Source organism: Halichoeres trimaculatus, unplaced genomic scaffold (assembly GCF_033239565.1).
Source record: "Halichoeres trimaculatus isolate MK-OKI-2021-1 unplaced genomic scaffold, fHalTri1.1 fHalTri1_scaffold_8, whole genome shotgun sequence".
Lineage (NCBI taxonomy): Eukaryota > Metazoa > Chordata > Actinopteri > Labriformes > Labridae > Halichoeres > Halichoeres trimaculatus.
Window position 1 is genome coordinate 28,009,551 of NW_027437186.1, and position 13,308 is coordinate 28,022,858.

Here is a 13,308-nt window from a genome sequence, read left to right on the forward strand (position 1 = left end):
CATCTAAAAACATCACTTTCAGCGCAGATAAACTGAGGAATTCTGTGTTTCTATGAAAGAAACAGGGACCAAATTTAGTTCCAGAGGAACCAATCTTGTTCCGGGGGTAGAACCTTCAAAGATTCAGGAACTTTGCGGAACGTGTTTTTATTTTCTCTTTCCTTTGTACATCCTCAATATGATGACCTGGTTTAATAACTCCTAGATGATGGTCTTCTTTGAACTTGAAAGTGTGAATATGTCTCTGTCAGCTCCTGGTGATACAGTTTAAGGAGTGACCCTGTAAACTGGAGACCTTCAGCTGAACGTGTCAGTAAATATTCAGTTTTAAACAACTGTTCAAACATAGAAGAAGTCCTCAAGAATGAGTCCTAGTTTAGTTTTTTGATACAAATCTCCTCATCAGATAAGTATTAGGGATCTAGGGATCTGAAAGTCTCCAGTTGACACGGTCGCTCTTTAAACAGAAACCCTGGTTGAGCTATGATTTGTTCCCTTTCTTTGAGTCAATCGTTCGAGGTGTTTTAAATCTTCCTTGTCCCAAAAGGTTATGTCCTTCTGCTGCATTATCTTTTTTGTCTTTCTTACTGCCCTCTACTGGTCACCAGATGTAGTGCAACTTATTTTATTGCTTCTCCAGACGTAGAATCAACTAGAAACTTCTGGAGGAACTAAAATTCAGACAGCCATCTATTTTGTGTCGTTGCATGTCGTCTCACAAAAATTGTGCCCAATTCAAACCCCAAAGAGTCAGTTGATTACTCATATGCCGGTGATATCTTGGCGCATCCATCACTGCATATCATAAAGACTTGATGTAACATGACAGGAGGGGGAAAAAAAGACATGCAGAGATGAACAGACAGAGAAAGAAACTGGAGCGTGGAGAAGAGGCGTCTGGTGAGAGGCGTCTGGTGAGCGTGATGTCTGAGAGCAAAGAGGATGAAAGTGAAGATTCATACAGCAGCAAAGAGTGTTTATGTCAAGGAATCAGTTTAACAAGTTATAGGATGACTGGAAAAGACCGTGCATGAGGGCTGAAAAAGATCAGGAGTAGACATGGGATAGGTAAATAATTTATTATCATTCAATACAGATATAGTATACCAACACAGGTCAGACAGAAACATACAAAAATACTGATAATCTCCCCTCATAACTTTAGCATCAGTTCGTGTGAAGTCCTCAGAGCCGGTCACACCAGTACTCTGATGTCTCAATGTGTGATGGCAGGTCAATGTTGACCTCAGGGTCAGACGGGGGCGTCTGAGGCGGGCTGTTGACCCCTGAGTCGCTGTCGTGATTGGACTCTTTGATGTACTTCACCTCCACCTTCTTAACAGGAAGTGATGCTGGCTGTGGCACCGCCTCAGCCTTGGGTTTGATGTTCTTAAACTGCTGCAGATGCACCACATCCCTGCGCTCCTTGGTGCACGGCAGAAGCACCGAGACGTCTTTACGGAACTTGGAGCTCATGCCGAAGTAAATGAGTGGGTTGTAGAAGCTGGCAGACTTGGCGAAGAGGCGGGTGATGATGCTAGTGGTGCTCGGCACATGAAAGCCCCAGGCAGACCACATAGACACCACGGCATATGGAGACCAGGCCATGATGAAAGCCGTACAGATCACAATGGAAATCTAGAGAGTGGAGACATGAGGGAGCAATTGTCAGCACTGGAGTTACATGAGAGGAGTTTTATTGCAGACAGGATACTTTTTAATCAGGCTATAAGGGATGATTTGATTCTGGAGCAGGGTTACATGAGGTTGTTGTCAATGATCAGAGTTTTTCCTACAGTGGAGATGCCTGAGCACGGCTGTGTGCAGGGAGCCTGATAGCTGCTCTGGATGTTTTTACAGTCAGTGGAGTTTGATCGCTTGAGGCCATCATCACTCAGCTGATCTTGATGTAATCTTAACGTTGGCTTCCACACTCTTTGTTTGATCAGATCAGAAAAACAAAGGCAGGCCCCATCTTTGCAATGTTTAAGGTGAAGTTGTGGTCTCCACGACGATTTCCATCCCAAACAACACTTTTGTGATGAATGTGCTGCAACTAAAGATGATGTATGATATCTGCCATCAGGGAATGAGTATGTTGTGAATAATTTAACAGGCTTTCCTGGGCTTTTGGAGCAAGCCTTCCGACGACACGTAAGGAAACTGCAATTTTTGCATTTCTGAATCTGCTGCATTTTCAGCACCTCAGATCTGGCTCTCAATCCCAGACACAGCAGTTCATATCTACATTTACTTTGATTCAACAGCCAACAAAATAAACAAGAATTTTGGCTCCAGAAGTACCGGAAGTCACTTACACACCAAGCCAAAAAAAGCCATTTTCAAAGCAGAAATGAACCTATTTACAGCCTGGTTAAAAAAAATGTCTCCTTGCATCACTGACAAATTATATTCCCGTAAAATATTGTTTTGTTTTGTTTTTCTCGAAGTTGTTTTTTTCTTTTTTTTTTATAGCTATGACTCTAAATCTGTGTTTTAATTAAAAAAAAAAAACTAAAAAAGATTGACCGTCTTTTGCGGTTGCGCCTACCCGTGTGACGTCTCTCTCCACCTTCCTCTGACGGGCAGTGAGCAGACCATCAGCTGACATGGCGTTGGTGTTCTTCACAGTGTTGATGATTGAGACATAGGAGAAGAGCATGATCATCACAGGGATGAAGAAGCAGAAGATGAGGATGGAGATGATGTAGGACTTATAGATGGTGGAGTAGTTGGCTTTGGCCCAGTCCACCTCACAGGTGCCATAACCTCGATCTGAGAAGCGACAGACACAGAGATTAAAGTTTGTGATAAAGAGTCTGGTGTTTCTGTTTCCTGACAGGCTGTGTGAGGTGTGTGAGGTCAGACCTGTGAAGCTACCCCAGCCCAGCAGAGGAGCACCAGCCCAGAAGAGAGCTCCAGTCCAGATGCAGATCATGGCGACAGCGATGGTGTTCATGCTGATACAGTGAGCTGCAGAAACACAAAACAGTGTTCCCACGTTTTTTGAAAAGGTTAAACGTTATGATTCTGGCAAACCCAGGATGGAAAAGTGAGAGGCTTTAAAAGATGCAACATTCCTGATGGGGTATGAATGTCAGGGCTGTGACATTTTTTGAACAATGAGGCCTTTTTCTCATCTTAGCAGCCTTTGCAAACATCTGTGCCTGAAAGGAGTCTCTGTTGACAAAGTGCATGTTGCTTTGTGTTCAGGAGGAGGGAGAAATCTGTTTGTTTGGTCTCTTTCTGCAGCGCGTTCTTATCTAATGTCAATATACTGTACGGAAATGAGAGCACAGGGTGAGAGGGAGAGATTACTCAGCTTTATGGTGATCATTAACTTTGCACCTTTCATTCAAACATACAGCACAGCTCAGAGTTTCTGATCCTTAGTAAGCTTTAGTCCAGTTCTTTGCACTGTGTCATGTCCTTCTCTCTTCCTGGTGTCCTACTCTAAACATCCTCCATCCATCCTCTCTGAACAAAAGCTTATGTAATCTTGCAAGATACAAAGATTACCAACTGTGGAATTAATGGTAGATGCACAGAGAAGTGCCTCTTAAGGGGACTGATTATTGCAGCATGTCAATAGCATTCAAAAGCAAAAAGTATAAACAGACCTTGAATCTTTTCCCTACTTGTAGATGAAGTTGGATGCAGATCTTAAGGAGTAATGAGACCTGATACTTGACCCAGTTGGAGCAGAGGGCTTCAATTTTTCTCTGTGGCCGGGAAAGTCGGGCATGACCACAGAGACAGAAATCTTGCAGCTAAAATGGGCCGTGAAATTGGGTGGATGCTAATAGAGAGGATGACACAACAGCTTGAGATGCCTGCTTGAACTAGCTTGCACTAACTCCATTTACTAAACATGCATCATCTAGATCAAGGGTGTGCAACCTGCGGCCCTGGAGTCTCATGTGGCTCTCTGACTCCTTTGCAGTGGCTGCCTTTACTTTATATTTATTATTGAGATAAAGATGTTTTGTTTTTCTGGAAAACATATAGATTTTAATTATGTGCAGATGGATTAATTTAACTGTTAACTTAAATATACATGCTTGATAATGTCAAGTATTATTTTTGTTGTTCTACAATTTCAAGTTCTACATTTCGGTGAAAATGTTCAGTTTCATGTGAGTAAAAACAGCCAAGTTAGCTCATTTTCACTTTACTAGAAGAATTTGTTATCTCTCTTTTGTTTCTCAATCGGTCTTTGTTCTGTTAGCTGAACTCAAAGCTGCACATAAAAGAGTTGTTGGTGTCCTGAACGCACCACCAGAGTTCATGGCTTCAACTCCAATCTAAAAAACCCACACACAGGTTTATACTGCTTGTGTTTTATGCACAACCACAAGCAGTGAAAACTCTTATCCCATTCTGACAACACAGGGCGGCCTAATTTCCATGTAATTTAGACATTCTTCAGCATCCAAAAATAGCACAAGTCACCTCAAATTTACTAAATGACACGGTGGAGAAATGTAAATGAAATTGCTGGAGACGGATGGTAGTAATTTCCATAGCTGCAGTCGGTAATAAGGTTTCATTAGCACCCCAAACCACACTGTTCTGTCAGATAAGAGCTGCAGGAATGTGAGGCAGGCACAGACGCTGGTCTGAGGCTCTCTCTAACGGGTTTTCAGGAGGTTTGACTCTTACCTTTGTTGGGGTGGCAACCCTTGATGTATCTGGTGACGCTGATAACAGTCAGGGTGTTAATGCTGGCGAGGCCGAACAGTAAGGTGAAGAAACCGTCGACCTGGAAGGAAACAAAGAGGAGGTCAATGAATCATGACATCACATCTTCAAACGTCCTCAGGCAGAAGATTCAGACCTAATGGTACCAGAGCTTTCTCACTCAACTTAAGTTTGTTTTGGTTTGGGCTTTATCAGATGGAGACGCCACAGCTGAGGAGCTCTTCCCGCTTGGTCTTTAGTCAAAGTGCCCCAGAAAAATGACATGCATTTAAAGGGATATGTCAGTTTGTTTGGAGAGGGGTCGAATGAGTTACATGTCACTGCAAATTGAATCATCAATATCAGATATCAGTCAGCTCAGCTTCTTCTACCCATTGCTTCTGAGCAATGGGTAATACTGAGACTTTGACATTGGCACTCATCTGGGTTTCAGCGTAGCACTTTACCATTTCTTTGCACTATTTGCAGACCCAGCACCATATGCACTTTCACCTGCAGCACACTAATCAGCTGTTTGAGTTTGTGGCCTTCAAAAGGCAAAACTACAGCCACACTATGTGAAGAGAGATTACTAAGGACTCATGTAGACACTTTTATAAACCAATGTTAATAGATGGACTAAAAGAAAGAATAAAAGCAGAGAAACTCCGATGCTACCTGGAGACCAGAAATCACCCGATGGTGCCGCAGTATAAACTCTGAGCTGATGGCCACAAAATGAGAAGACGACTTGTCATGAGAGAGAAGTGGTAAAAAACAATCTCCCTGACCTCTAAGGCTAAAATCCCCCGGTGTGTCTCTACTCCATCATAACACTAGATCAGATGGGTTTCTATTCAAGTCAATGAGTCAACTCACACTGGATTCATTCTGTTGTGTCCTGCCTGAATATCAGCTCCGAGAGGAGTCAACAGGTTTGAGGACTTACAGAGGGGAAAGGACTATTGGTTGTGCAAGTTGATGTATGAGAGATCATGAGCCACACCGGCAGGCAGGGAACACACCAGTTGCAGTTCTGCTCTTGCTCTGGCTCTGCTTTGGTTCTGCCCTGGTTGTGCCCTTGTTGCACATTGACTGCATGCTCTATCATCCTTCAAGTCAGACAGACTCTTTTGTCATGTATCAGGACCTCCGGCCAGCTGGAGTCTGAGGTTTCATTTTTTATTCTATTAAAAAAGCTGATTAAACCAAAAACCTGTTTAGCATCCATTCAGTCACGGCTTCACTTTAGCCCTGTTTTCACCAAGCAGTTCAGTCCAGTTTGTCTCGGTAGGGCACGCATTTTGTGGCGTTTCCTTTGACTAAAACCAGGACAGGTCGCCAAATTACCAGCCCATACCATCCCACTTCTATTTGGGTGCCAGACATACTGATCTGACCCCAGAAGGTGGAGCTAGAAACACTTCAGTCCGTTGATTCGTTGAAGAATTGTCACTTCCTGTGTGAAATCTCCGATTGAATTCTTGAAGACTTCTTGAACTTTTTTTTTGTTCAAAAAAGGCATCACCAAATAGCTTTCCATTTACTTCTTTGTTGGATTTATTAGTGGGGTACACTGTGTTGTGCTGCTATGTTGTCACGCTATTTCTTAGCTGATGCCGCTATTGGCATCTAGCTTACACACCGCCTACCAAAAAGGGTACAGTTGGCTGTGGAAATGCAAACAAGATAAGGCTTTACAAAACCATCACATACCAAATTGTATTGATCTATACCGGACTACTTGGTGGAAACGGAGCGTTCTGTCAGTCAGGCTCTGGTGGCCTGCTGTGCCGTTTCCAAGTGACATGGATCACTTCAGGTCTCTCGCTGGTTAATGTCTTGATCTTCCTTAGCCTTAATCCTATTACTGTCAGTCATCACGTTTTTACACCCTCACATTCACGGGATTAACAGACAACTAATGTCTAGACTGGTCTTATTTTAATGTTCTTTATCTGTTTTTTTCTTCGAATGGAGCTTCAGCAGCGTGCAGAAATGATCCGCTGAGCTCATCGTACAGTCACGAATTAACAGTTATGTGATGTTTTCACACTCCTTTACACTTAATTAGCACTCTTTTGCTCCTGTGCAGCATTAAAGGCTGGCATAGGCTCCATCATTTCAATAATATCCTCTCCCACAGGGTGAAAACACAGGGATCTGGCCCAGCTTTCAACCGTTCATGTCCCATCATGCTCGATGCAGTAAGCTGTTAATGCTTCTCACATGCCTGTCTCCTTCACCTTCCTGCTCCTTCCCTCCTCTATTTATGTCGCTTCTTACTTTCCTATTATTTACTCCCCCCTTTCTCTTAGGGAACAGTGAAATAAGAGGGGCGTTCTGCTATCTCAATATTTCTCCTCCACCTGAAAACCTCAGGTTTGGATGTCTGAAGCATGAGATCATCCTGAGGAGGCAAGACTCCTGTTTGCCGTCTTTCCTACTCAGAATTTTACTCGTCTGAGGCAGAAGCTTTCCCCTTTTTCTGCAGCTTGTTTTCATTGTAGCATGGGTATCACCGTTTCCAGCACAGCTAGCCTTGAGCAAGAAAAATACCCCGGCATGAATTCCAAGTTTAAGTATGACAACTATTTCATTTCAAGCCGAGCCTGTGGTAGGAGGAAAACACAGAAAGGTGTGCCACTTCCTTGAAAAGCTCATCTTTTATTTCAACGCAGCTTTATGTTGTGGTAAAACTCAACGACATGAGACCTTAGTGGTGATGTTATGCAACAAACAGCCTCTCTGCAGCCTCATTAGTTTCTTATTTGCTTGTTGACAGGTACCATTCTGCTCAAAGAGTTTCCCTGGTTTAAAGGTCTCCATGGGGGTAATCTGATTACAGATTTAAACTCCAGCCCACATGGCTACTCTCATAATCCTTTGAAGGAGCATACACACACACACACACACACTCTTATGCATTGTCAATTTACTGTAATACCCCCTCAGACTCCTTTAATGTACTTTATAAATGGGGATTGGATCAAGAGAAGCAATGCATACACGTTTTTCTCTGCACAGTCATTACACTGTTTTATATATATATATATATATATATATATATATATATATATATATATATATATATATATATATATATATATATATATATATATATATATATATATATTTATTTATTTATTTATTTATTTATTTATTTACAAGGTGTAGCATTTACCTGGCATGTCCAAATCCACGTGATCAAATACCCGTCGTCCTTAAAGATGTTGAATATCTCCAGGATCCCTCTGGAGTAGCCGAACACAGATATGCTGGCGTCAGAGATGGCGAGGTTTAAAGTGAGGAAATCCGTTGGCTGGAGCGAGGCTCTCTGTCTGTACAGGACAAACATCACTAAACTGTTTCCAAACCATGACAGCCATCCTGCAGAGAGAGACGGAGATCAGGTGTAGGGTCAGACAAGGTGAAGTTACAGGAGTTTGGATCATTCATCAGAAGCACGGCGTAAAGAAAGTTAAAAAGAAGGAACTTTATGTGTATGATATGGTATATAAGTGTAAAAATACTCAATATGAATGGATCAAGGATCTGAATTAACATTTCTACCTGTTTTAAAAAGTGAAAAAATAAATTTAGAATTGAAAGAGACAGGATAACTGACTATAAGAAAAATAGCAACTAACCTCTGACAGAGTTAGTAGCATTCTAGTTTGATTCTGTTTTGTACAATAGGAAAAGTTTGAAACTGCATATTTTTGGAGAAAGGTTTAATGAAAGGTCCGCAAAGAATCAGGTGAGAAAGGTGATGGCTGCTTGGGCACTGCTGGTTAATGCTCCTGTAAGGACTAAGATTGCTAATTGGGCTGATAGCTAATGAAGTATCAGCCAAATCTCCTGAGCACTATAGAAGTGCCCTTGAGCAAGGCATCAAACCCCGAACTGCTCAGGTGCATGCTAACAGTGCAGCTTCCTCATTCTGCACTCTCAATCAGTGCATGTTTCTGTGCCAAGTGCTGTTTATGCTTGTTTTTATAGCATTATTCAGGTTGAAAAAATTAAGTTTCCTCCAACGGGATTAAGAATCTTGGAGATGCTGTAAATTACAGACAGTGTTGAGTGGAATGGAGATCCGATGTCACAGATAAATGTGTTATTAAACCTGTTTGTGTTTCTTTAGGAGAGATGCATACACTGGCAATGAGTGAATTACTCAGTTAGGAGCTCAGAAAGATGGATTAGAGTTCAATGTGCTCATGGTGATTCAAGTAGTGATGGACTACTGGTGTAAAAAAGGAAAGTAATGAAATGGAATGGTGGAATCTTGTGTCAAATCAACATAAAAATCTTAGATTAATGAATCTACTAAAAATCTTCAGAATAATTTATTCATACCTAACCAGATGTAGTTTAAAATCTTCACTTGCTATCATAATCAAATATGCATCTGAAAAAGTCAGGTGTATTCTGTTATCCCCATAGCTTAGCCCTCAACTACTATGCCGTTATAGAAGTAAGAATATGGAATTTGAACATTTTTTTCCCCGCCAGGATTTTAATTTAATTTTATTATTATCATCATTATTTTTTATTGGTGGAGTAGCACTTGGAAGGCCGACGGTATGAACTTAGTATGACATTAAGTAATGCATTAAACTAGTATATTTGTGTGCATTGTACTTGATTTTGTAACAAGGTTTAAAATCTGGGTTTTAAGTGTGACATTAGAATAGAGTAAAATACAGCAAGGATGGGAATCAAAGAGTTGGGTAGGTGAGATTAGAGGGGGAAAGTCAAAGTAGAGTTGGGTGGTGAAGGTAACGGTGGGTTGAATAGAGTATGGTAGAGTGAAGAAGAGAAGAGTAGAGTTGAGAGAAGTGGAGTAGGGTAAAATAAAGGGCTGTAAAGAAAAGTTGAAGAGTGTAAAATAGAGTACAGTATAGTGAAAAATGTTGGGATACGTAAAGTAAATTACTACAGATTTTTGTGACGATCGTCAAAACCAATTCGTCATTTTGAAGAAGCAGAATAGAGATACAAGTCCACAGAGTAAGCTGTAGAGTTGAGGGGTCTGGGTTTAAAGGAACAATACGAGACTAGAATTGAGATGAGCAAAGTCCACCGGAGGAGAGCAGAGTAGAGTTCAGAAGAATTTAGTCAAGTACTTTAGAGAAAAGGGGAATGAAGCTACTTATATGTGCTTATTCAGCACATGTGAATGTTATGTAAAATCTAATGGTGTAGATCACATGTGTCAAACTTTGGCCCGCCAAACCATTATATGTGGCCCACGAGAGCTTAAAGGGTCTTATAGACAAGGGTGAATTAACCCATAAACTACGTTTCCCATAATACCTACCGATCATGTTACCCCCAAAGTGATGGCATCCTGCCACTAGATCGCAGTGGTTTCCCATCAGTGCTATTTTCCAAACTAGTGGAATTGAGAATTAAAACAATGTTCCCCAAATGTCCAGGAAGAGAAAAGTTGATGCAGATAAAGGCTGTTTCAAGAAAGATGGGAAGGCCAATATATGTTTGTGCTTCAAGAAGAAAAGCTGATATGTCTTTTGTGCCATGAGGCGTGGTGGTCGTCAAAGATTACAATCTTCGTTGGCATTTTGACAGCAAACACAGAGTTAAATTTGCCAAAGTGAGCCTTCAAGCAAAACAACAAATAGAGCAAGATTTAAAATGCAAACTGCAATTGCAGCAGGATGTGTTCAAGAAAACCACAACCAAAAACAACGCGGCAGTGAAAGATAGCTCTGTTATGGCTGAGGAAAATGCCCCCGCTGCAGAGTCTTTTTCAGAGGGTGCAGGTTTGAAGCAGTAGTTTCATTTATTTTACCTTAAATTTAGTTACATTTAGCTACATTTTATACAATTTAACAGTTACATCTGGCCCAACCATGATGCTGATGTGGCCCTCAGTGAAAATGAGTTTGACACCCCTGGTTTATGCTCACAGTGCAGAAGAGCAGAGTTCTTCACTCCACTGTGGGCAGGTGAGAAGCTTATAGCGCCAAAGATTAGAGCTGAATGGTGTAGGGTTAAGTTTAGCACAGTGAGGCAGGGCGAGTAGAGTTATAACTTATCATATTTGCACTGTTCCCGTTTCTTTATCTCTATCAGTGAGTTAACTGCTTCAATGCAAAATAAATAACAAGTGCAGGAACTACACAGATTAAGGAGGAGCAGAAATTTTATTTGTGATAATGGTACAGAGTTCAAAACAAGGCAAAGCTCTCCTAAAATAATTAAACTCCACAAAAAAAAATTAAACAGTTGACATGTTTTCCTGAAGCATCGTGGCTGACTCACCTAACACGAGCAGGTAGACCCCGATGATAGTCTCCCCTTGTTCAGTCAGAGGAGGGTCTGAGTGTAGCGTGCTGAGGTTATTGTTCCTCCATGGGATATTCACCACCTTCAGAGGAATAGCCTTCAGCGTTATTTCCATGGTCTGCGTGTCCATGCCAACTCATGAATCCTTTCTGTCCTGTACAGTCGCTCTGCTCTCCTCTGCTTCCAGTATTCCCTACTGAGAGACACCAGTTGATGAGCGGTCAGTCCATCGTAAATCCAGCTTAGATGAACTCGCTAATACCCCCCTGCCATCACCACCACCACTCAGTCCACAAATGATTGTACCTGTAATCCTGTGTATGTCTTAACTACTAAGCAGATAGAAATTTTGGGTGCAAAACCTGGCACACGGGAGAATGTCAAGTCAGCAAGTCCCAACGGACTCCAGCCTCAGCTACTGCAATAAGGAATCAGCACTGATAAAAAAGTTTCTCATCAACCCAGTGTAAGAATTTGAATGCACAGAATGCTGCACAGAACATCCAAATTTAAAAAGATAAGTACAGTAATGTCTATTATGAAATGTAAAATGTTGATCAAGCTTAAAGGATTTCAACATATCATCACCTGATTAGGTATTTCATCAGTTCATTATGCCTTAAGTAAGCTCAGCTTAACACAGAGACTGGGAGAAAGAGGTAAACAGCTCTGCTGGCTCTGTCTGAAGTTAGTCTGTCTGCTAGTGATCGTCCCATCTAAACAGATTTCTTCTGCTTTCTGATACCTTTTGGTTTCAAAGCTGCTTCTTGCTGTAAAACAACAGTTTTAACAATGATCTGCATTCTCATAGCATCAGATCACACAAGAAGGCAGCCTTACTCAGTGTTTATTTATCTATTTATTTATGAATCATGGTAAGGGGATCAAAAACATATGTGTAATTACAGATAAGGTATGCTTTTTACCATTTCTTGGTGTTTGAAACCAAGACACTATATGATAGAATAAAATATGGTACGATACATCACACTACATTACAATGCAGGACATTACAATACAGTACAGTACAACATAAAATAGAAAACAAAATGATAAAATTTGATGCATGTTACTGTACAGTGACACACATCTTACCCTATGTTACATTTCACTACATCACATTACATTACATCACATTATGATATGTTATGTTACATTACAACCTGTGTCATTGTGTTATGTTACATTACATTAAATTACATTACTTTACATTATAAATTTACAGTCTTTACATCTAGTATCATTTTGTTTTGCTTGGTTAGGTTAGGTTACAACGACGAAACATTAAATAACTTTGTGTTACATTTCCATATGTTACCTTACATTACACCACACTAAACTATATCACTTTATAGTACATTACATTATACTTCTTATGCATTATCTTTCAAAGCATTATGTTACATTCCATTCCATAACGTCACATTACATTCTATAGTATTGTTACATTCCATTCTGTTAATTTCATTAAATTTCTTAAAGTTGCATTACATTTCTTTACATTACGTTGTAATACATCACAGAGTAGGGTGCTGTTAACAGGTGTGTCATGTTAAATTATTTTAGGATAAGTTACATTCCGTTATGTTACATTATATTGTGTAAAATAATGTTAAATTACATAGCATTACATCATGTTTCATTAGGTTATGTTGCATTGTACTACTTAAAGTTTTGTTACGTTATATTATGTTATTTTGCATTACATTTCATTATTTTACGTAAATTTACGTCTTAATCACGTTCCTCATAGGCTACCTCTCATTGTGTAAGGTTACGTCAGGGTGCATTAGACTATGCTACATTTTGTTACATTACATGACTGTTGTGCTGAGATGCTGATAGCACAATACTATACTATGTGATACAGTATTAAAAAGTGTTCCGATAAGATATGATACAGTACCAAACTACACAATAGAACAGGACATAAAATGTAGTAAAACAAGGTAAGATAGGATAGGATGATACTTTATAATTAGATATGTTAGAATTTCCAATATGATATAATATGATACGAAGCAATGCAAAATGAAAATAAACTTCATAATGGGACAGGCTGGGATCAGATAAAAGACAGTGCTGTGAAAATAAACCTTTTCTGAAAGAGAGAGTTGTGGACAAAAACAACAAACAAAAACACACATTTGAACAGGAAGCACGAGCCAACTAAAACACGACACACAAAGTGTGTTTCACATTCCCATACAGCACATGTTCTGCACAAACCACAGCACAAAGAATTGGGGCCTCATGTAAAACTGGTCTTAAAAGAGGAGTATGTAGGTCACGCTGTTATCTGGCATCAAAGTGTAA

General features: G+C 40.3%; 1 protein-coding gene across 1 annotated transcript; it reads right to left on the reverse strand.

Annotated features, from left to right (window-relative positions):
• Nucleotides 1-1,185: 1,185 nt before the first annotated feature.
• LOC141795477 (opsin-5-like) lies at nt 1,186-11,107 on the reverse strand. Its single transcript, XM_074676372.1, has 6 exons — nt 10,969-11,107; nt 7,865-8,070; nt 4,663-4,762; nt 2,869-2,973; nt 2,552-2,775; nt 1,186-1,638 (listed from the first exon to the last, which is right to left on the reverse strand). Exons 1-6 carry the CDS (start codon nt 11,105-11,107, stop codon nt 1,186-1,188), a joined length of 1,227 nt encoding a protein of 408 aa, XP_074532473.1.
• Between the last annotated feature and the right edge of the window lie 2,201 nt (nt 11,108-13,308).

Bases quoted from the DNA above. Each gene is read 5' to 3' on its own strand.
- LOC141795477 (XM_074676372.1), bottom strand. From the start codon at position 11,107: ATGGAAATAACGCTGAAGGCTATTCCTCTGAAGGTGGTGAATATCCCA. The intron at 2,776-2,868 runs GTCTGACCTCAC...GTCGCTTCTCAG, and splicing joins GGGCTGGGGTAGCTTCACAG to ATCGAGGTTATGGCACCTGT. The intron at 1,639-2,551 runs GTAGGCGCAACC...TCCACTCTCTAG, and splicing joins TGGAGAGAGACGTCACACGG to ATTTCCATTGTGATCTGTAC.